Consider the following 24,172-nt stretch of genomic DNA (forward strand, 5'->3'; position numbering starts at 1 on the left):
AAGCTGAGAAAGCCTTGCTGGAAGGCCACTGTGGAGCTGGTGGAAGGTTCCGGGCTAGAACCTGGCTTTCAATTCCTTCTTTATCTTTTCTTTTAGGAGGTGGGCTCCCCGCCCTCACACTCCCTTCTCTTCCTCTTCTTCCTCCTCCTACTTCTTGAGATGAAGTTATTGCCAGTCTTGACTGAGGGCCAATTCTGTGCCTGGTACTGTGTTAAGAGCTTTAGTTATGTGTGATTCTCACAAAACCCCATGAATTAAGTACCATCGTTAATTCCTTTCACAAACGAGGAAACCAAGGTTTTTAGGGGCAAGCAAGCAACCAACCAAAAAACTTGTTTAAAATTACAAAGCTGGCCAGGCATGGTGGCTCACGCCTGTAATCCCAGCACTTTGGGAGGCTGAGGCGGGCGGATCACCGGAGATCTGGAGTTTGTGACCAGCCTGGCCAACATGGTGAAAGCCTGTCTCTACTAAAAATACAAAAATTAGCTGGGCATGGTGGTGTGCACCTATAATGTCAGTTACTTGGGAAGCTGAGGCAGGAGAATCACTTGAACCCAGGAGGTGGAGGTTGCAGTGAGCTGAGATCGTGCCACTACACTCTAGCCTGGGTGACAGAGTGAGACTCTGTATTCAAAAAAAAAAAAAAAAAAAAAAAAATTACAAAGCTAAAAAAATGAGGGCAGCAGGATTTGAACCAGATCTGACCCCAAAGCTGGTGTTCCCACCTGCCTGTGTTGTCCTTTGAATCGAGTTACTAGAGGCTCAAGATGTCCACACCATAGTTCAGACCTCTTTGTTCCTGCTTCTGTCCTTCCCTGCCACCCCTTCTCCACCTTCATCTTTCTCCCCTCCATCCCTTTCTCCCCTCCATCCCTTTCTCCCCAGCACTCTACTCCCATTCTGTGATGCTTGAATTTTAATTCCTCTGTGGAGATGGGGGCTACGGAAGACATGTGGGCTGTTGGGGTGGAGTGAAGTTTCTCAGGAGCACAGGATGGCTGCTGGACTTTTCTTCATGGGGTTTTGTTTGTGATCACAGGTTGATTATTTCTTTCAGTAGGAACAGTGTAAAAAACTTAGAATGCAATCAATGAAGAAATATGTTTTGATTTACAGATATTCACTTTTTTATTGTAGTAAAAATGCGTAACAAGAAATTTATTATCTTGACCGTTTTCAAGTGCACAGTTCAGTAGTGTGAAGTATATTTACGTTGCTGTGCCGCAGAACTTTTTCATCTTGCCAAACAAAAACTCCATATCTATTAAGCAACATTCTCCCTTTTCCCCTTCTCTCTAGCCGGTGATAACCACCATCTACTTTCTGTTTCTATGAATTTGACCTCTTTAAATATATCGTAAGTGGAATCATACAGTATTTGTCTTTTTGTGAGTGGCATGTTTCAGTTAGTATACTGTCCTCAAGGTTCATTCATATCGTAGCACGTGTTAGAGTTTCCTTCCTTTTTAAGGCTAAACAATATTCCCTCATGTGAATATACCACATTTTGTGTATTTGTTCATCTGCTAATGGACATTTGGGTTGCTTCCACCTCCTGGCTATTGTGAATAATGCTGCTATGAACATAAGTGTATAGGTATCACTTCAAGATCCTGCTTACAATTATTTTGTATGTGTATCCAGAAGTAATATTGCTGGATCATGTGGTAATGTTGTATTTAATTTTTGGAGAACCACCGTACAGTTGTCCACAGTGGCTACCCAATTTTACATTCCCACAAGTGTTCAGTTTCTCCACATCCTCACCAACACTTGTTTTTTTCTATTTTTTGTTTTTGTTTTTTGTTTTTAATTGTTGTTTTAAATCATATCAGCTGTCTTAGTCCCTTTGGTGTTGCTATAACTGAACACCACAGACCGGGTAATTTATAAAGAATAGAGGCCTATTTAGCTCATGTTTCTCGAGGCTGAGAGGTCCTAAAGCATGGTGCCAGCATCTGGTGGGCCTTCTGGCTGTGTCATAACATGGTGGAAGGCATCATGTGGCCAGAAAGCAAGAGTGTGAATATCAGCTCAGGTCTGTCTTCCTCTTCTTAGAAAGCCACCAATTCCATCATGGGGGCCCCATTCTGATGACTTTATTTAATTTTATTTACCTCCCAAAGGCCCCAGCTGTAATCAACCTAAGAATTTTAGTTGGATTTCCCACCGTTTTAATACTGTCACAGTAGCAACTGAATTTCAGTACATGAACTTTGAGGGACACATTCAAACCATAGCAGTAGTCATCCTAACAGTTACGAGGTGAGTGACTGGGTTTTAAATTAATATTCTGTATCAGGCACTGTGCTTGGAGTAGGGGCTACAAAGATAAAGTGTGGTTCCTGCCCACACATCACTCACAGTCTTATGGCTAGACTAATGTTTCTGCGAGTGTGAATACTTGCGCTGGCATCATCTGGATGTTGGTAAAAGTATTGGTTCCTGGCCAGGCGTGGTGGCTCACTCCTGTAATCCCAGCACTTTAGGAGGCCAAGGCAGGCGGATCACAAGGTCAACAGATCGAGACCATCCTGGCTAACACGGTGAAACCCATCTCTACCAGAAATACAAAACATTAGCTGGGCATGGTGGCAGGCACCTGTAGTCCCAGCTACTAAGGAGGCTGAGGCAGGAGAATGGCGTGAACCTGGGAGGTGGAGCTTGCAGTGAGCTGAGATCGCGCCACTGCATTCCAGCCTGGGTGACAAGTGAGACTTCATCTCAAAAAATAAATAAATAAATTAATTAATTAAAACACAAAAAAAGTACTGATTCCCGGGACTCTTTCTAGACCTCCTGAATCAAGAGCTCTATATTTTTAAAAGAAGCCTCCAAAGATACTCTTACGTACACCATTGGGCTAGATCAGTAGTTCTCAATTTGGCTGTACATTCAAGTAGATTTCTGGGTTCCTCCCGGGGTTCTGATTTAACTGGGTTGGGGTGGGCGCCTGTGTTTTAGAACTTCCCAGGTGATTGGAATGTATGGTCAAGGCACATTCGGCAAAACACTGGACTAGGTGATTTCTAAATTCTTTCCAGCTGTAAAATTCTGCCCCCCACCAGCAGCATTTTTTTAGTTCAGCAAATATTTATTGACTTGTCTCCTCCTTTCAGGGCTCTGGGTCAGCTAGGGTGTGAGGGTCAAGAAAAGACTGGGCTCAAATAGAAGGCCTTGAGTTTGTATCCTGACTCATTCATACTGACTACCAGGATAACCTTTGAGAAGTCCCCAAACCAAGAGAGGGTGATAGAAGCCTAATAAAGAAAGTCTCTGTAGAAGATGGGAGAGGTTGACTGTGCCGAATGCTGCTAAGAAGGTGTGAAGGATAAAGACTGGGAATGAGAAAGGATCGTCGGATTTGTCATTGAGGAGGTCGTTGGTGACTTTGATGAAAGAGGCTTTCATGGAATAAAAGAGAAGGAAGCCTGATTGGAGTCAAGAACAGGAGGTTTGGAGGCAGAGCAGTGACTGTAGACAGCAGCTTCTAGGAAGTCTGTGGCAGAGGGGTGCAGAGAAGCGTGGAGAAGCACATTGGGTCAGTTGTTTTTTAATAGAATTTCCTCCACTACTGCTAACACTGATTGGAAAAGCGTTTATTAAGAACTCAATTGAGCAGGCACTTATGAGCAGACTTCTGACGCAACCCTTTAGTGTCAGTGAATACTTTATGATGGCATTTGGGTTTTTTGGGTTTTTTTTTAATATGAGAGTCAAATTGTTCTGACTGAAGCTAACTCAGAGACAGTATCAAAGCATAAAACTTAATGCCAGTTTTTTTGCTCAACTACAAGGGGCTAGGACTAGTATGTGTGGGGCATCTCACTGGAGAAAACATTTCCTAAGACTGAGAACCAGTATCAGTTCCCACATGCAGGAGAGGATGGCTGTGTTTTTACTCTTTCTTTTCTCTCTACTTTTCCTTCTTCATCCATCTCTTCTCTTTTCCTCTTTTTTTTTTTTTTTTTTTTTTTTTTTTTTTTTTTTTTGAGACGGAGTCTCGCTCTGTCACCCAGGCTGGAGTGCAGTGGCGCGATCTCGGCTCACTGCAAGCTCCGCCTCCCGGGTTCACGCCATTCTCCTGCCTCAGCCTCTCCGAGTAGCTGGGACTACAGGCGCCCGCCACCACGCCCGGCTAATTTTTTGTATTTTTAGTAGAGACGGGGTTTCACCGTGGTCTCGATCTCCTGACCTTGTGATCCGCCCGCCTCGGCCTCCCAAAGTGCTGGGATTACAAGCGTGAGCCACCGCGCCCGGCCTCTCTTTTCCTCTTTACAGTCCATTCTGCCTCCATTATCCTCCTCGTTCTCTTTTGCTTCCTTTGCTTGGCACATGATGCCTTTATAGATGGGCTCCCATCTCATCCTCCACCCCCAGCCCAGCTCTCACTGTGCACTCCTACGTGTCTGGGTGCTCCAGTGCACTCCTACGTGTTTTAACTGCTCCAGTTAAGCTCCCCCCGGCTCTCTGATTGTACAGTACCTCTCATGTCTCTGTGCCCTTGCACGTGCTGTTCCCTACCTTCTTCTTTTGGTGAACTCCTACTCATTTGTATTAGGGTACACACTAAGCCACCGTAACAAAGAGACCTTCAAAACGCTGGTTTAGATAGGAGAGAATTTTATTTCTCTCTCATGCTGCAGTCCAGAGGCAGGTGGTTTAGGGCTGGTAGGGAGGCTCGATGTGTAGTTTTCAGCTCTGGGTCCAAAATGGCAGCTCTGGCTCTTACCATCACATCTGCATCCCAACTAGAAGGAGGAGAGAAGGGACAAGGGGACTATGCACCAGTTCTTTTTAAAGGCATGACCCAGACATTGGGCATATTACATTTACTTATATCTCACTGGCCAGAACTTAGTCACATAGCCACACTTCACTGTGAGAGAGGCTTAAAAATGCAGTCTTTGGTTGGGAGAATAGATATTGGCAGATGATAGTCTTTGCTGCAGGATCCTTCTAGATCCATCTGGTGTCTTCTACTCCAGGAAGCCTGTTTCCCCTAGGAATGCCCCCATTCTTCTCTCCAGCATGACATTCACCATCCTGAGTTGGGATTACCTTGTCCCTTGTCTGTTCTCAACTAGACTGTAAACAGACAGGGCCTGTGTGTCATTTATCTTTGAATCCCTAGTACTGATACCAGTGTTGCCTCACTGGTATAGCATAAACGACTCCCGAGCAGAGGCATTATGGGCAGTGGGACTCGGGCACTGTGCCTTTATGGTGGGAGGGAGGGCAAGGGTGGTCTGGCAGGTCAGCCAGCTGGTTGGCCCCACATGTAGCTCCCTCGCCTCCCTGCCGTCCTCATTGGAGACATCCAGGAATCTGCTGGTGCCCACAGAGGAGTGGCTGGGAAAGGGCAGTCCCATTCCTCAGCCAGGTAAACATGCAATCCTGAAAAGTATTTAATCCAAATATTTATTTTAGGTTCATGCCATCGTATCTCTTACCAAGTCCAAAGGGTGATGGAGAGCAGGGCGTGGCTGTTTCAGCCCTGCACTGTTTGTGGGTGTGGCCCGCACTTCTAGACTCCCAGGGCATATGGCCACCCCTCAACTGGGAGGTGGTATGTTTCAGGGCTCTTTCTCTCTTGCTCCCTCTCCCTCACCCCTATGGTCCCAGCAGGCTTTAGCCTCTTCCCCTCGTTTCCTGGGCTTCCAGTTCCTCTTGGGTCATAGCCTCCACACTATTTTCTGCTATGCTGGGGTCATCTGCTAGAGATGAGAAGCAGGGAGCTTTGGACCCTACTGGGGTAGAAGGGTGAGGAGAGGGCAGGGGATCGGCAGAGTGGGTTGGTCTGTGACCAAAAAGTTCATATTCTCAGTCGGGCATGGTCATGCCTATAATCCCAGCACTTTGGGAGGCTAAGGCAGGCAGATCACCTGAGGTTGAGAGTTCAAGACCAGCCTGGTCAACATGGCAAAACACTGTCTCTACTAAAAATACAAAAATTAGCCAGGCGTGGTGGCACACGCCTGTAATTCCATCCATTCGGTAGGCTGAGGCACAAGAATCGCTTGACCCAGGAGGCAGAGGTTGCAGTGAGCAGAGATGGCACCACTGCACTCTAGCCTGGGTGACGGAGCGAGACTTTGTGTGAAAAAAACAAACGAAAAACTCGGTCAGGTGTGGTGGCTCACGCTTGTAATCCCAGCATTTTGGGAGGTCGAGGCGGGCGGATCACAAGATCAGAAGATCCAGACCATCCTGGCCAACATGGTGAAACCCCGTCTCTACTAAAAATACAAAAATTAGCTGGGCATGGTGGCATGTGCCTGTAATTCCAGCTACTCGGGAGGCTGAGGCAGGAGAATTGCTTGAACCCGGGAGGCGGAGTTTGCAGTGAGCCGAGATCACACCACTGCACTCCAGCCTGGCGACAGAGTTAGGCTCCATCTAAAAAAAAAAAAAAAAAGCTCATATTCTTAGTCACCTACTGGCCTGTTTCTCATAACTTCTTATTGTGTTGTGAAAGAGCCAGCTGGCACTTCTGCGCCTTGTCCTAGGAGGTTTTGGGCTCCAGGAATGTGTGTATGTGAGGGGCCCCTTCCCCTAGGTCATCGTCCAGTGTCTAGACCTGTCCTCACCTGTCAGCAGCTTCATGACACACCCTGTTGTGTGTTCCCAGCCCTCTGCAGCGCCCTCACATGCTTGTTTGTGTGCCACATTTGCCCTTCTGTCTTGCCTGCAAGCTCTAGGGGGGCAGGTGATAGGAGTTCCATTTTAGACATAAGGAGGCTGCCATGCAGAAGGTCACTGATGTGCACAAGATCACCCTGGTGATTTGTGATGGGATCGGAAGTGGTGGCAGGGTCTTCTCACTGCAGGCGTGGGAAGGATGCACATGCATATTTCATATCATGCTCTGAGAGTGACCCAGCTGGGAATGTTTGCTGCTGCTGATGGGCTGATTGAGCCCAAGGGCTGAATTTGCACACCTGAGTATTCTCACGGCCAGCTTGAAAAATAGGTTTCCTGGGTATTCCCTGAGAGGTCCTGTTGATGTCAATTTTCAGGCCAGGAAGGTTTATCTTTTCCCTTCTATGATGCTCCTCTCTCCTATGATTGTTGAGAATAAAGTTCTTTCTCATCTGGGATGTCAAGCTGTCCTGGGAGGAAAGAGGAAACATCACTTACTCCATCAGGCCAAGCACTTTGCTATGGACTGAATGTTTGTATCCCCCCCAAATCCATATGTTGAAGCCCATTATCTGCAATGTGAAGTTATTACAAGGTGGGGCCTTTGGGAGGTGATTACGTTTGGATGAGGTCACGGGTGGAGCCCCCACGCTGGGACTGGTGCCCTGATAAGGGGATGAAGAACCCTGAGCTTTCTCTCTGCCCTGGGAGGGCTCTCACCAGAACCTGACTGTGCTGCTTACCTGACCCTGGACTTCCAGCCTCCAGAACTGGGAGAAATGAATGCCTCGTGTTTAAGCCACCTAGTCTATAGTATTCTTGTCAGAGCAGCCCCACAGTACTAAGACATGCATAGTATGTTAGAACTTCTGGAAGTTGAGGATGCTTTCAAATCAGCCCTGGGCCATGGCTAGGGTGGGACTAGGCCTTCAGGCACCATAAGCCTCAGCCTGGGGCTCTGTGGAATTTGGAATTGTCAGCCAATGTCCACTAGATATTCTTCATCCTCTGGGAATGAGAGATGGGCCACAATAAGGTAGATGGCGGACTTGTCTTTTCCGATGTGTCTGGTGGCTTAACTGAATTTCCCTCTTGCTTTCAGAAGAGTCTTAGAGTCAAGTATCTTCATTTCCAGTATAATTCGCTTTAATACTCTCTAGTATGCCATGCACTGTGTGGGGTGCTTAAGATATGATTGTGAATAAGGCCCTTTTCCTGCTTTCAAGAAACTGGAAGTTCCGATGCACGTGGCTAACTATATTGTAGGAAGTGAACTGCTATAAAATTAGACTTGCTTTGCCCATATGTGAGTAGGAAAGTAGGCTTAACTCGCAGTGTTGCCAAAGTATAAAGCGCATGCCATGAGGGTTCTAGGGAGGAAATGTAAACTTGCCATTTTTGTGTTTCGAGGTGGTTCTGGAGGTTTAATGTTTAGTGCACTTTCACCAGGGAAGGATTGGAGCTGCCAGACAAGCGATGAGGTTATTACAATCATTTAGAGAAAAGACAGTGAGGACCTGGTAGGGGATGTAAGGAAAGTGGGAAATTTGCAAGATTTTCAGAAGAACTGCCTGACCTTGGCAATTGTATGAGAGTGGGACGTGAAGGGAAGATTTAAGGATGACTGTGGTCTCTAGCCTGGGCCACTGGAAAACGGTGGCACTGTTAACCGAGACAGAGCGCTGGGAATGGAGCCCTGGCGTGGGGAGCAGGTGGGAGGGGCAAGGAGTTCACAGACTATGATACAGGTCAGGACGGGTGAGGAATAGGCTCAGAGGGAATGAGAAGGAGGCGCCCTCAGGGAGATGGGGAGATTACAGGAGTCAGGATCCACAGCATATAGAAACTGTGTTCATGAGTACTCAGTTAAGAAAGGGATGCTGTATGCTGGAGGAAATATGTTGTCCTTTCTCCTCTTGGGATCTTTTGCACTTTTTGTTATCTCTTTATGGGTAGTCAGGGAATTGAGTTCATAGGAAATCAAACCCCATCAGTGATCTAGAGGGAGGAGAACCTTCTGGAAGCACACAATGCCCTGCTCAAGGCATTGCAGCCGTAGGCACCCAACCACTACAGGGTGGAGTTAAAGAAAGGCTCTGTCTGTACACCAGAAAAGCATTCTGTTTTGGATAGACTGTGCTAGAGTCTTTAATAAGACTCCAAAAATAACAACTCTGTTATAACCAGCAGGCTTTATCTTAGAGAGAGAAGAATCCAGTTAAGAATCACTGCTTGATTTTTTTCCCCATTAAAAAAAATAGTTTCAACTTTTATTTGAGATACAGGGGTACATGTGCAGGTTTGTTGCCTAGGTATTTTGTGTGATGCTGAGGTTTGAGGTATGATGGATTCCATTACCCAGGTACTGAGCATAGTTCCCAGTAGTTGGTTTTTTGACCCTTGCCTCCCTCCCTTCCTCCTCTAGTAGTCCCCAATGTCTATTATGGCCATCTTCATGCTCAGTTCCCACTTATAAGTGAACATGCTGCTTGATTTTTGAAAACTTAAATTCCCTCTTAGACTCTCTTAAATATTGCAGTTACTTATGCACCAACCTAATAGTTTCTGAAACTCTGAGCAGGTTGCATGGATACAGAACCAAATACCACTTGGAACAGTCTAGCACCTTATTACTCAAAGTGTGGTCCCTAAGCCAGCAGCATTGGCCTCATGTGGGAGCTAGTTAGGATCGTAGAATCCAGTGAATTAGAATCTACATTTTAACAAGATCCCCACTGAGTCATACACATATTAAAGTTTGAGAAGTATTGATTTGGCACAGTGGATTTTAGATAGAGTTTTGCATTGGATTCATTTAGGTAAAATGTGTCATTAAAATAACACAGCTTTCCAAGCCTCAGCCCTGGAAATTCTGATTTAGTCAGGCAATTCTCTTGGGTAACCAGATTTGGAAACTATTGGCTTCTAAAGATTCCAAAATCTCTGTCGATGGGCAAATGGCAAAAATTTTAGTAAATGCAAATCTCCTTTGAACTCCACGTCTGTTTGCTTTATGTTCACGATAATGGCCAAAGCCTCATGGCTTTTTGAAAAAAAAAAAAAAAAAAAAAAACCCATGTCTAGATTGACATTAGACATGACTTGTCATCCCCTTCCTCTCAGGACATCTTGATGCATGATGCTCAAGAGGACATGTGATTCCCCTGGCCCCGTGGCAGGGACCATACACTGGCAAAAGTTGAATGGGCTTGGCCAGTTCACTGCCCAGTTTGAAAGCAACTAAAGTCAGCTGATGTTTACCAAGTGCTCTGGGGATGAAAGTAATTACCCAAGAACCAAACAATGTGATCTCCATTAGTTGTATAGTTTGTCTCTGTAGAAGATCATAGCTTGAAGGGGCCTTTCAGAACTCTCCTCCAGCTCTCACTTTAGGGATAGAGAAAGAGAATCCATGGAGAGGTTGGGACCTGGATTCCAGCTGGTTTCATTCAAGAGGGAAGGATATTTTGTTGTTTGGAAAATGGACCACATATTTGTTGCCTAATCAGAGGCGCAAAATGAACAAACTTTGTATTCCATGCTTAATCTCAAGTGTTGGGGAAAGTGCTGTAAACACAAAAAGATCTGGCTCCTAGTGATTGGCCGGGACCGTAAGACACATGGAGTGCAGATGTCCTAGGAATTCGACAGCGAGTTCTCCAACGCTGAGATCTTTAATTAAACAGGTGTTTGGGAAGTAGGTCCTGTGTAGCTTCCAGCCTTGGCTGGGCTTGTCTTGCTGAAAAATGGCACCGACCCAGCCCAGCAGCAGGCCTGAAACTGGCTTCACTTGGAGGCGTAGGAATGTGCCATTGTTGTTTTCTTCTTTCTTATCAAGCCCCATTAGCTTGAGCAAGGAAGGAACAAAAATGGGCTGGGAAAACATGTTATTTCACTGGGTAAAAATTTACTACCAAGGAAATGATTTTTGCCATATCCAAAAATGGAAGAGTGGAGGCCTTGGAAAGTTGTCTTCCAAGGGCTCTTGGACAGCTTCTCCCTGTGTCACCTAGTGAGAATGTTTCCCTTTGGCTGATGACCGTTCTCACACAAGAAGAGAGATATTCGGCCGACGTTAGGTACACAGGCTCACAGAGTCAGACCTTGCCTGTTCACAGTATTGGAGCAAAGAAGGCACGGGAAGAGGCAAGAATCAGGTTGTGAAAAGGTTGATCATACATGGCCATTAGACACACGTACCTTTATGCTTTTGGATGCCTACAATTATAGAATCATAGATGGGCCCAGAGATGCCTGGGTGCAGAGGTGGAGATGGAGACTCCATGAAGGAATGTACCCTGGCTTTCCTTACCTCTTGTCCAGATGCCCTGCCATGTGCCTGGGGCTCAAGGGAGAGAAGTCCCTGGCTTTGGCTGTGGTTGAATCACAGAACTAACCGTGCTTATAGCCCATGAAACCCCTGGGCTGTCATCCTGGTGTCTTTAGTGAATTCTAGAACTGCGTCTGCAGGAGGCAGAGACCAAGCTTCTTCTATCTTCCACAGCTGTCAGAAACAGCACCTCCCCGGGGAAGGGAGCTATGTGCCAGGCAGTCAGGCTGGCACCTGTGCTCCTCTTAATTCATGAACTCTCACATCTACCTACGAGGCAGGCTACATCAGCCCTGTTGCAGAACACCCAAGGATCCAGTAAATTGCCCTGCCTTATTTAGTTATCAAATGTGGGAGCCTGGATTCACACCCAGCTCTGTCTGCTCCCAAAGTTCTTATTCTTTTACCTGCTAGTCTTTTCTGAGGAGTTCTCAGCCCTTTGGTGTATTTTTCTTTTAAACTTTGGTGCTTGGAGAATGACCTAGAAAATGTTCTCCCTATGGGCATGGGGAACCATTAGTGTTTTGTTTTGTTTTGTACAGTTTTTAAAGGACATTTTATTTCTGTTAGAATTTGTGTTATGAAAACAAAGTACTTTCAACTTTCAGGAATAAATGCTGAACTGTAAACACGTATATATATAATATGTGCATTCAAATATAACAAATAGCTGTCATACATATGCATGTTATTTATATTTGAACATATTTATGCATATTTAATGTGATATATTAAGTCTGTTATAACTGCCTATAGAGATTTTATTTAATAATCTGTGAGTTAATACTAAGATCGTACTTGGAACCATTACGTTTATATGGGACAGAAAAGTGGGTTGTGTGATGTTTTCTGAGAACCAGCCCACTCCCAAGGGGAGGACATAAAATGGGCATAAATCAACAATGTAATACCCACGAAGCTGTCTGAGAACTCCATATAGTGAAGGAGAGGAGTGCCAATCACCACTGGCTTCCTCTGCAGAGTCCTGCTCCAAGGTCTAGAACAGTCAGCAGATGTGTGGGCTGTGGCCCCTTCCTGTGCTGTCCATGAGTCAGAATGGAAGGTTCTGTTCATGTTGTCGTCCCCGAGATTGTTGGACTGTTGTATTTTGATGTGTTGAGGCCAGTTTCTTCATCTGGTGCTTTTGTAAGATCTTTTCTGTACTTGAAGGATATTCTTTTACTCCTTTAAAACACACCAGCCTGAGGGACATGCCTTTATTCCCCTTGTCCTTGCATATCTGCCCACATGAAGCTTACTGTCTGGCTGGGGAATGTGCGACATAGCTAAGGGTATGAAATCCTAAAAGAGCTTCCCAAATATGTAGGCCACTGTCCTGGGGCCTGAAAGCCCTTTCTGTCTATGGCCTCCTTGGAAGGCATTGAGGAGGTGATATTGATGGGTTTTGATGACTTTCCTAAGTGAGCAGTTGTTTCAGGTTGAGAAGGCCACTCTGTGGATGTCTCAAGGGAGAGGTGCCAGTGCAGGTGAGACTGCAAGATCAGCAGAGCTGTGCTGCTTGATGCAGATGACGACTTCTTCCTGGCAGGGGCAGTGCTGGCCCTTTCCAGGTTCTGGGAGAGTTGGTGAGCGCTTTCCTCCAGTTGCCAGGGTGCTGGTCATCTGGGCAGCAGATAGACATTGCCTCACCTGGGGAGAGCCAAGCCACAGTTGCTGTGGCAGAATCCTCCAAGTGCCCAGGCACCTGACTGGGGTGACAGCACCCAGGAGGGAGCAGGGAGATGAGAGGACTCTCAGTAAAGTCTGCTTCTGGTACCATACAGCGGGAGGGAATATGCTCGATGACAGCTCTTCCAAAGGTCCTGGAGGCTGGGGAGGACACATACACACACACACACACACACACAGCCACTGTAGAGCATAAAGAATGAATGAATGGGGGCCAGGCACGGTGGCTCATGCCTGTAATCCCAGCACTTTGGGAGGCCGAGGTGGGCAGATCACAAGGTCAGGAGATTGAGACCATCCTGGCTAACACGGTGAAACCCCGTCTCTACTAAAAATACAAAAAAATTAGCCAGGCGTGGTGGCAGGCACCTGTAGTCTCAGCTACTCGGGAGGCTGAGGCAGGAGAATGGTGTGAACCCGGGAGGCAGAGCTTGCAGTGAGCCGAGATCGCGCCACTGCAGTCCAGCTGGGGCGACAGAGTGAGATTCTGTCTCAAAAAAAAAAAAAAAAATGAATGAATGAATGAATGAGCGAGCAAGTGAATGAATAAAGGATTGAATGCACCCAGCATTCTTTTGTCTTAGGGGACTCTTCCTGACTACTGCGCAGGAAAGGAAAGCAGACCCTGTTTTCACATGAGGATACTGACACTTGCTCAGGTTGTCATAGCTTGTACTTTTCCACTGATGCAGAAAGGGAGGCCCTGCCAAAGAATGTCCTTGGAGTGATTCAATGTATTTTTCCTTCTGTGATTTAAGTCAAATGTATTTAATCTAAGAAGTTCTGCTGTGAGCTGGAACGTGTGATGAGTCTTTCAGCCTCCCCCAGAGGAAGCCCACTGTGTGAACGCTTCCAGTTTCAGCTCCATCAGGTGCGAAGCTGACAGTGGTTGGCATGGTGGTGGCTGTTTTTAAAGTACACACACCCAAATGGGCCTGTCAGCTAGTTGGCTGGAAAAACCTTTCTGGGGGCTGCAAGGGATTGATGTTTGCCGTTCATAGGTTCATTCATTCAATAGTTATTGAACATTTACCAGGGACACAGCATTACCCCAGGTGTGTTTTGAGGCTATAAGGATGAGAGACTCCCCCCCAAGAAAACTTCAGGGACTTATTGACTTCTCAAAATATAGTTTCCCATTGACAGTTCATTGAACAAGTTAGTGAAAGTTAAAACTTTAATTTTAAAATCTGTATAAACAAAATTGTTGTATAACTGAGTTAATTCTTTTTTTTTTTTTTGAGATGGGGTCTTGCTGTGTTGCCTAGGCTGGAGGTCAGTGGTGCAATCTCGGCTCACTGTAGGCTCAACTTCCTGGGCTCAGGTGATCCTCCCACCTCAGCTTCCTTAGTAGTTGGGACTACAGGTGTGCGCCACCACACCCGATTAACTTTTTGTATTTTTAGTAGAAACAGGGTTTTGCCATGTTGCCCGGGCTGGTCTCAAACTCCTGGACTCAAGCAATCTGCCCACCTTGGCCTCCCAAAATGCTGGGATTGCAGGCATGAGCCACTGCGCCTGGCTGAGTTAATTCTTTAGTTCAGTAAAAGTGCTGGAGTTTTTAAAAGAGTGAACTTCAAAGATTTTGATTCTCGGCCTGAATACTTTGCACACATGCCCATGATGGGGTCCTTTGTGCCCTTCTGAGTCCAGCCTGGCCTGCTGGCATGCGTCTGGTTTCTCTCTGTAGGACTTGGCAGGCACATTGTGTGGGATGCAAATTACGCAAGCACAGAGGCTTGGGAACTTGCTGCCACCAAGCCTCTCCAGTGATTCTTCTCCTGTGTTGGTCACCCTCACCCTTCATTCCCCCCAAGGCAGGAAAAAGAACAGAAATTCCTAAGGCAGTGTTGTTCCCAGGACACAATTGCCATCCATCACTCCCTGCTGGGAAAATGTAAATACGCACCAGCCGATAGTAGCACTATTTATTGTCATAGACTTCACTGTGGATTTGAGCAGGAGCAGCTTCTGGCCAAGCATTATTCACCAGCTCCCCTAGGAGGCTATGCTTGGTGGGTAGAGCTGGATGGAAGGGAGGCAACCGGGAGGCTGGAGTCCTTGCAGCTGAGAACAGGGCTGGGTCTTTGCCACTGAGGCTATACATGCTCGACATCAGGGTGGAGTGGAGGCTGCCGTCATCTTGGCACCAGGTTCTTGGAGGTTGTTCATGTTTAGAGGAGGGAAAGCCACTTCCATAGGATTCCCAGACAGCTGTCATTTTGGGGTAGGGTGGGGACTGATCAGCGTTGATGGTGGATTTGTGGCCATATCACCTGAACCCGAGGGACCACTGCTCACCCAGTTGAATGTTTTACTGAAGCGCACAAAGCCCCGTGCTACACGAGGCCCTTGTCCTCAAGGAGCTTACACTTTTGCGTCTTAGACACCCCCATCCCCACCATACGTATTCAAAGAAGCCAACTGAATGGATGATGATCAAGTCTGCAATCTGCAGTGTCAGGAGGCAGACAGCGTGGGAGTGGGGTCAGTAAAAAGCAACAAAAGCTCAGCCCTCCCTCAGCCCAGTCTGCCAGCTCCCCCCTGAATCTTCTTGGTCCTGGGTGGTGTGACCTCTGTCAGACCTGCACGGAGTAGACTTAGAGTCAGGCAGGCAGGGAGGCCTGGACTCAGCTCTTGGCTTGGCGCTTATTAGCTCTTTCCACTCAGTTTTCCCATCTGTAAAATGGGGATTGTGAGCCCACCTCGCAGGGTGATGTGAGAGTAAATACAAGTGACAAGGTAGGTGTCAGGCACATAACACAGGCTCAGTGAATTGCGGCTTTCAGTGTTACTTCTGACTGCACGATGGTCCATTCGGTGAAGGTGGAAAAAAGGTGTAGATGAGCTAACCCTGATGCAGGAATGAAGAGGGGAGGGAAGGTGACCCACCAAGGTGCAGGCGAAGGCGGGGCTGACGAGGAGAAAAGGTGTTGGGGTCCTTTGGACCAGGCAGATCCAGGAGGCACCGTGGATCCTTGTGGAGTCAATTAATATTTAATGAAAAGTCTCTTCCTTTAGGTCAAAGTGAGAGTGTGGCATCGGGAGGCCCATTTCAGGATCTTGGGCGCTCTCCCCTAAAGTGCGGTGCAGAGGAGAAAGGGGAGGAGGAGGTTTCAGTTTCAACAAACAGTTTTGAGCACTGACTCTCCGCACCAGATGGCTCGGGAATGGCCATGAATATGGCTCGATATCTGTGCTCTGAAGCTCTAAGTTAAGAAGGGACCGAGGTGGATATAAGTGTCTTCATGCCACCAGACAGATGGCAGTGGGCTCTAGAGCAGCATACAGAGACTTGTCTGAGCAGAGGACAGACAGAGATTAGCCCCAGGAACTCTGGAGTGGAGCGAAGACGGGAGAGCTTCAGACCGAAAGATTTTCATGGGTGAATACCATTAAGCAACTAGACTGCCAGCTTCTGTTGGCAGGGAACTTTTTTTTTTTTTCTTTTTTTGAGACAGGGTCTCACTCTGTCTCCCAGGTTGGAGTGCAGTTGTGCCATCTCGGCTCACTGCAAACCTCCACCTCCTGGGCTCAAGCGATCCTCCCAGCTCGGTCTCCCAAGTAGCTGGGACTACAGGTGCATGCCACCAGGCCCGGCTAATTTTTTAATTTTTAGTAGAGACAGGGTTTCACCATGTTGCCTGAGCTTGTCTTGAACTCCTGAGCTCAGGTGATCCACCCATCTCAGCCTCCCACAGTGCTGGGATCACAGGCGTGAGCCTCCCACAGTGCTGGGATCACAGGCGTGAGCCTCCCACAGTGCTGGGATCACAGGCGTGAGCCTCCCACAGTGCTGGGATCACAGGCGTGAGCCTCCCACAGTGCTAGGATCACAGGCGTGAGCCACAGTGCCTGGCTGCAGACATTTCCTTCACTTCTGTTTTGTTCTCAGTGGTGTTTATCATAGTACTGTGCACACAGTGGGTACGCAGCAGGCCCCTGTTTAACATATGAATGAATAAGCCTAATACAAAACGGCTTTCTAAATCAAGTAATGGTTATTGTCAAGCTGGTGCACCTTCAGAGAGCAATGGCATAGGATGGCAGAAGGATGCCTGAGGATAAGGGTTCCCTTCTTGGCCATTTCCCTTTGTGGATTTCTGGTGAGCAGACTAGCTCAGCCTTCAGTAGAGGTCAGTGTCTCCTAGAGGTGCCCATCAGGGAGGTGCTGCCACCTCCTTGGGTGTAACCTAGTGACCTTATCAACTGCCTCCCAGCCAAGACAAGCAAGCCACTGGCACCCCTGGTGGCTCCAGGGCTCTAGATGGATGTGAGTGACATTCTTTGGACGATGTCTGTGTTACAGATGTGGACGAGTGTGCAACAGATTCCCACCAGTGCAACCCCACCCAGATCTGCATCAACACTGAAGGCGGGTACACCTGCTCCTGCACCGACGGATATTGGCTTCTGGAAGGCCAATGCTTAGGTAACAGCTCTCTGGGGGGTCACAGGGACTCTTGGAAGTTAACGGTTGCCAGGGGCATTTTGAGGTATGGGCATAGCTGGCTTCCTGAGTGTAGTAAGCTTTCCTTTGCCCAGGAGGGCGGGAGGGGTGGAAGGCTATTGAACTCACATGTGTAACCACCCTTGAAAATCAATTGCCATCATCACCATCTTGTCATCATTATAGTTTTTGAATGTATTTACTTATTTCTGAGACATAGTCTCACTCTGTCACCCAGGCTGGAGTGCAATGGCACAATTTTGGCTCACTGCAACCTCTGCCTCCTGGGTTCAAGTGATTCTCCTGCCTCAGCCTCCTGAGTAGCTAGGATCATAGGCATGTGCCACCACACCCAGATAATTTTTGTATTTTTTGTACAAATAGGGCTTTCGCCATGTTGGCCAGGCTGGTCTTGAACTCCTGGGCTCAAGTCATCTGCCCGCCTCAAAAGTGCTGAGATTACAGGCGTGAGCCACCACACACGGCCTTGAATGTTTTTTTCTGTTTTTTCGTTTGTTTGTTTTGTTTTTTTGTTTGTTTTTTGTTGCTCAGGCTGGAGTGCAGTGGCACGATCTTGACTCACTGCAATCTCCACCTCCTGGGTTCAAGTGATTCTCCTGCCTCAGCCTCCTGAGTAGCTGGCATTACAGGTGTGTGCCACCATACACAGCTAACATTTGTATTTTTTGTAGAAACAGGGTTTTGCCATGTTGGCCAGGCTGGTCTCGAACTCCTGGGCTAAAGTGATCTGCCTGCCTCAGCCTCCCAAAGTGCTGAGATTACAAGCGTGAGCCACCATGCCCAGCCTCAAATATATTTTTTAAGGGCTATAGTTTTGGATGTATTTTTTAAATTTGATTTTACCTTGACTTTGTTCCTGTCTTCACGAAGTTTATATCCAGGCCAGGAAGTAAGAGAGGTGAGGATGATTTTGCTTTAGTTAGAAATAATGCTAAGAGAAGGGAACACTTTCGCTTAGTCACAGAAATGTGGCAAGTCTTGAATGTGGATCAGTAGATCCTGATCTTACATCAGTTCCTTTCAACACCCTGTCTTTGCCCTTCCCCCCCGACGACCACACCCACCCCACCGGCCATGGCCTTCCCTTTTACTCCTGAAGAGTCAGTCATCACCAGTTGAGAACTGCCTTTGCAGTTGGCATCTGCTGTCTGATCTTTCTGTTTATTTTACTGGAGGGTTATTTTCCTTTCTTCCCCTCTAGTTTTGGGTTTAGCCAAGTGAGTGAATTCATAGCAAACTGTAGCTGTTGCTTCAATTTCTAATTCTAGGGTGTGATTTCTATGCTGTGTTTTCTAGAAAAGGCCCTGCCAGTTTAAATTCTCTAAGACACCATTCTGTTGCCTGAAAGTCAGTCCTGGAGGAGCTGAGAAACAGATCCAAACAAAATCATGGAAACAAAGAAAAGCTACCTCTTTCCAAGTTTCTTGATTGAGGCTGAGTGGGTCTGCCCTCAAGCCCTGTCCGAAGCATCCTTGAGGCCTAGATGGGCTAGATTCTCCTTTCCAGGCTTGCACGCGGGTGTCTGTGAATATGACAGTCGCTGTGCATTCAAACCAACCTCTGCTATCATGGAAAATTTGATGCTACTTATTTGAACATAAGCAGATCAGTGAGAGAGAGTTATTTGTACAGGAACTTAATATGTCGAATTTCAGAGCTGGAAAGGATGTTGAATATTATGTCATCCAACTTTTATAGCATCGCAGACTGAGACTCAAAGAGAAGGAACATTTTAGACAAAGTGAAAGTGAGTTGGGTCTAACTTCCAAGTCTCCTGTGTCTCAGTCTAGTTTTTCTTTCCCACCACAAGGGGCGCTGGAGTGGTAGGGGGAGACCGGGATATACCAGCCCTGTTACAGAAACCCTCTGTTGTGAGGGGTGCCAGCAACTCGGACATTCCTCTGCCTGGGAGGGTTGTTCTCTTCCTGGCAGCACGGAGCTGTGGGAAGGATGCTCATGGATGCCTAGCATGGTACCATGTGGCCCAGCCACTCATATTCACATCTGAAAGGAAGACTTCCCCTAATTATGGCTGAACTCCTGCCCTCCCCTGGCTAAACTCGCCTTTCCCTTTCAAAATGCAAGTTCCATAGCCACACACTATCTGTTCTGTGTACCACTGGAGATGCTGCTTTTGCAGAAAAATGAGGGGTCGGGGGCTGCCTTTTTTCCAAGGTGCCCCTAGTGAAGGGTACCCTCTCCAGCGCCTGCTGCCTGCCTGGCCTTGGTGATGTGCCCAACTGCACTCTGGGAAGAAGTCAGGGCCAGCCAATGGGCCTCTGTGCAAGAGCTGCCCTGCACTCAGGGGCAGTGCAATGGGCCAGGTTAGAAGTAGCCGGGACTTACCGACAAAACAGAATCACAGGACAGGGCACAGAATCTGAGAAGGGCTGAACAATAGGGAAGGGATCAAGATGGATCTGGGAGGTGGAGTCCTTCCTGGCAGTAGGTAGAAACCAGGCACAAGGACTGAGGCTCTAAGCTGGCCTCCAGAGTCCTGGATGGCCCCTGGTTCCAAAGGAATGGGGGGACCAGGGAGGAAACCTGGTTAGATTGGGGGAGGTGGGGATAAGGACCAGTTCCAGCTACAGTCAGATCAACTGGTCACAGCAGGAACCTGTATTGGTGCCATCTCGGACTCTGCCAGGAGGCTGGTGATTTCATTCACTACCCTTACCCCACAGGACTGAATTCTCCAGCCCATTATCACATCAGCTTGGGGTGTTGAGAAGTGCTTTCCCAATGACATCAGGCTCCCCATTGATGGATACATATTACAGGGAGGTCACATTGCCCAGCTCTGCTCAAAGGATCCATTCACCCACAGTGCTGCCACTTTCCCTGGCAAGGCCAGCTGTGGCTTGGAAGAGGTGTGTTTATCCAGAGTTTTATGTTCACTCTGGTGCAAGGAGGAGATTCAGGGTGAATTCCAGCGCCCTCATGTTACTGGATTCATGGGTCTCCAGGGTCATGCTGCCCAGCTCGTCCTGGCCTAACTGGCTCTTGTTCCTGACAGCTGGACATATTCATTGTTCATGCAGCTGGCAAGGAGCCTACTGGAGTGATGCTATGGATTCTTCTTACGTGTTAAGAAGAATCCCGGGCAGTGGAGCCTCTACATGGAATCTTCGAGTTGAATCTTAACATTGGATAAATCTTAAGAGCTGGGTAATCTTAAATCTTAGAGCTGGGAAAAATTGGAGAGTCCATCTTGGATAAACCTTAGTGTTGAATCTTAGAGCTGGGTAAAACTGGAGAGCTCGTTTTGCCCAACATCCCGCTCAAAGCAGAAATTTCTTCTGCAACTTTTAGGATGGGTTCAGGTATTTATGGGACTGAGATGGGTCGAGGAGGGGAAAGATGGTGGGGAGATTGAGCATTGTAATCGAGACAGCATCACCATCCGTGACACTCAGTAGGCACTTTCTTGGCTCCTGTTCCGTTCATGATCCTGTTTGGGAAGAGCAAGGCAATCATGCCACGCTAGTGGGGGCATCATTGAGTGAGGAGACCTGTCTCACTTTGCTTGCATTTCTGTTTCCAGACATTGATGAATGTCGCTATGGTTACTGCCAGCAGCTCTGTGCGAATGTTCCTGGATCCTATTCTTGTACATGCAACCCTGGTTTTACCCTCAATGAGGATGGAAGGTCTTGCCAAGGTATGTGACATGCGTGATAACTTGGACATGATATGAGACACTAGCTGCAGCCTTCTTCAGCGCCTGGCAGCTTATGTTTGTGGGAAACACTGCTGCTACAGTATATTCCCGTTCCTTGTCACTGCCCACCCATCCCCATTACTACAGAAAGCCAAGACCTGAACCTCGCTATGTGAAGCATCTCAAAAAGTGCTCTGAATATGGCCGAGGGTAGGACCTCAATCCTCCACTGGCTGGGAGTGTAGTTTCACGGATTCACTTCTTTTCTGTGTCTGCTACCCAGAAGTAGCCTTGCTGGCTTTCTTGCCTAATCAGAAATTTGGTTGCATGTCCTATAGCCTAAGTTCAGTTCCTGAGGCCTGAGGAGGGTTGGTCAGGGTCCCTGACCCTTCATGAATCATAAAATAGACACATCCATGCTAGGCAGGGGTGTCGTGGGCAATTCTGAGAACTCTTGCTATACTTTTCCCTCCAACCTGTGCCAGGATGGCCTGTTCCTTAGCAAAGGGTCTGGTGGTGGTGGTACTGTCTCCTGCTACTCAGCATGCCCCCACAAAACCAGACTGAAACAAAGGCATTTTCTGGTTTTCACATGATCATTTGAAATACTGATAAGTAAGAAAAACAAGTTGCATGCCTATTGTGGTTTCCATCTGAAAGTTTCTTCTGCTCAGGAAGTGAATGGGGGACTTAAGACCCAAGGAATTAGCACAAATCCTGCCTTGGCCCCCGACTTCCCCCTCAACTTCCAGCTCCCGGCCCAGGCCTCCAGCCCCTGGCAGCTGCTTGGCCCGGTTGGAGTTGGAGGCAGTGCTGCAGACACAGAATGAGGTCTTTGTCTGGAGACCTCAGGCTTTGCAGGGCCCGTTTCCTTGTTTCATTCACCCTTGGAGTTCTGGCTGGCAGGCTCCTGGCCATCGAGTTTGGAGGATATTAGGTCTCCTTTACTTTAATTGTATCTAAATCATCGGTAAATAGGAAGGCATCAGTGTTAAAGAGTTTGGTCCTGGATTCTTTCTAAGTCTCTCCTCCAAAGCTTGTTCTGCTAATTGTTCCAAGAAGTCTGGACTGTGTTCCTCATGCCAAAAGAGGTCATTTTCTTCCGAGAGTAGACGCCAGGCCAGGAGGTTGAGGAAGCGGATAAACAAGGGCCCTTCCTTCCCACTGGAGCAGGAGGGGTCGCCTGGCTCCCTTGCTGCTGTGATAAGCAGCTTAGCGCAGATGCAGGCTTCTCTGTGCCAAGGCCTGGGATTGGAGGTGCCAGCCACAGGCTGGCACAGTGCACCCAGTACCTCGTGAGGCATAGCCATGGCCAAGCCAAAAGGCACCTGCGTCTTTCAGGCCTCTGAGGAACAGGTGTGTGACAAAGAGCAGATAATACACTGGGCAGTGCCAAGTCCACAGCATAATAAAGTAGCAGGCCCAGCACCCAGGCCTGGGTATGGGCACTTGGCCACTGGGATGCTGCATCCGCAGGGCCCATGGGCAGCACAAGGCATCGCATACTCCAGTGAGCTTTTGTAATCCTGACTCTTCGTGTGTGGAAGAGTGCTTTGCACGCTCAGAGCATTGTCACGTCTGTTCATCTCACTGAACTTAAATAATAAATAGCCTCGTGAGGTCAGCAGGCAGGTGTTTGTGGCTCTGCTTCACTGAGGAGGAAATCAACGCTCAAAAAGGTTAAGCAACTTGGCCAAAGTCACACAGCCAAGTGGTAGCAGAGCTGAGAGTAAAACCAGGGGCCCAGACTTCTTGTCCGACAGGTTGAAGTGGGGCCCTGTGTGCCCTCAGCAGCTTCAGAAGGGCATTTGGAAAGGGCTGGCAGGAAAGGGCAGTGAGAACCCCAGGGGGGCAGAAGCATTTTGGTTGCCCTGCTCTTCAGAAGCAGCTGAGAGTGGTGAGGGGGTGGAATGAGTTCATTCATCTCCGAGGGGCCAGCGCCTGGCCAGAGGCTGAGGCCACCAGCCCTAACACTTGCCAGTACTGTCCTGTCTGAACTTGCACTCAGTGGCTTCGCACAGTGGACATTTTCTTACCACCTCCTGTCCCCGGTGAGGAAACCCCAACCTCCCACGGGCACCGGTGGGAGCCAGTGTCTTGCTAGACTCTCTCTCTACAGCTGTTCATTTATTTGTTTTCTCCCTGAGAGCTCCAGAGATGCCAGGAGGCAGGAACTTTGTGGCCATGGGATTAGCCTCCCCTTTAAAAAAAGCCTCTCAGTCTGCTCACCGTGAAGGCTTTTAGTGACATCTCTTTTCAGAGGCCTAAGAGGTTTACCTGGACTTGGGAAGAGGATAGAAAATCTCTCAGCTGGAACTTTGGCCATTGGTGTATGGAGCATTGTGGGATGGTGCTTACAATGGGTCAGCCAATGCCAGTGGGAAAGAGGCTCTTCCCTGCCCTCCCCGCACCATGAGCTGTGCAGAATGAATCTTGGTTTTTGTGGAAAGACCCCTGACTCATGTTCCAGTTCCCATTGTGTCCTTGTTAGCTGGTGGACTTGGGTACACCTCTCAATCTTTAAAAACAATTATATGTATATGTGTGTGTGTGTGTGGTGTGTGTGTGTGTGTGTGTGTGTGTATATATATTTTTTTTTTTTTTTTTTGAGACAAAGTCTAGCTCTGTCAACCAGGCTGGAGTGCAGTGGCATGGTCTCAGCTCACTACAACCTCTGCCTCTGGGGTTCAAGCGATTCCCTTGTCTCAGCCTACCAAGTAGCTGGGATTACAGGCACCTGTTACCATGCCTGGCTAATTTTTTTTGTATTTTTTTAGTAGAGACGGGACTTCACCATGTTGGTCAGGCAGGTCTCGAATGCCTGACCTCAGGTAATCCACCTGCCTTGCCCTCCCAAAGTGCTGGGATTGCAGGTGTGAGCCACCGCATCTGGCCTATAATTATTATTTTTTTATTATTATTTTTTTTTGAGACAGGGTCTTACTCTGTCACCCAGGCTGGAGTACAGTAGCATGATCTCAGCTCACTGCAGCCTCAATCTCCCAGGCTCAAGTGATTCTCCCTTCTCAGCTTCCCGGGTAGCTGGGACCTCAGGCATGTGCCACATCACCTGGCTAATTTTTAAATTTTTTTGAAGAGATAGGGTCCCACTATGTTGCCCAGGCTGGTCTCAAACTCCTGGGCTCAAGCAATCCACCTGCCTCAGCCTCCCGAAGTGCTGGGATTACAGGCATGAGCTACTGTGCCTGGTCCTTCAAAAATGCTTAAACAATCTTATTGATGCATAATCAGTGTATAATGAACTGCTCCATGATTTTATTAATTTTGACATACGTGTACCCACATGAAACCACCACCACCACGCTCAAGATAATGGATTTCCCATTACTCTTTGTGTCCCTTGGTGGTCTTCTCC

At 47.7% G+C, this 24,172-nt stretch overlaps 1 protein-coding gene across 4 annotated transcripts in view; it reads left to right on the plus strand.

The window, feature by feature from the left end:
• Positions 1-24,172, plus strand: part of FBLN5 (fibulin 5) — a 79,374-nt gene that overhangs the window by 36,662 nt on the left and 18,540 nt on the right. For all 4 annotated transcript variants that reach the window (XM_055288380.1, XM_055288381.2, XM_055288379.1 and 1 more), the window contains 2 exons: positions 16,974-17,096; positions 20,680-20,796. In XM_055288380.1, coding sequence (XP_055144355.1) covers positions 16,974-17,096; positions 20,680-20,796 — 240 coding nt within the window. The remainder of the gene's footprint in view (positions 1-16,973; positions 17,097-20,679; positions 20,797-24,172) is intronic.

The sequence above is a fragment of the Symphalangus syndactylus genome, chromosome 8 (assembly GCF_028878055.3).
Source record: "Symphalangus syndactylus isolate Jambi chromosome 8, NHGRI_mSymSyn1-v2.1_pri, whole genome shotgun sequence".
Classification (NCBI taxonomy): Eukaryota; Metazoa; Chordata; class Mammalia; order Primates; family Hylobatidae; genus Symphalangus; species Symphalangus syndactylus.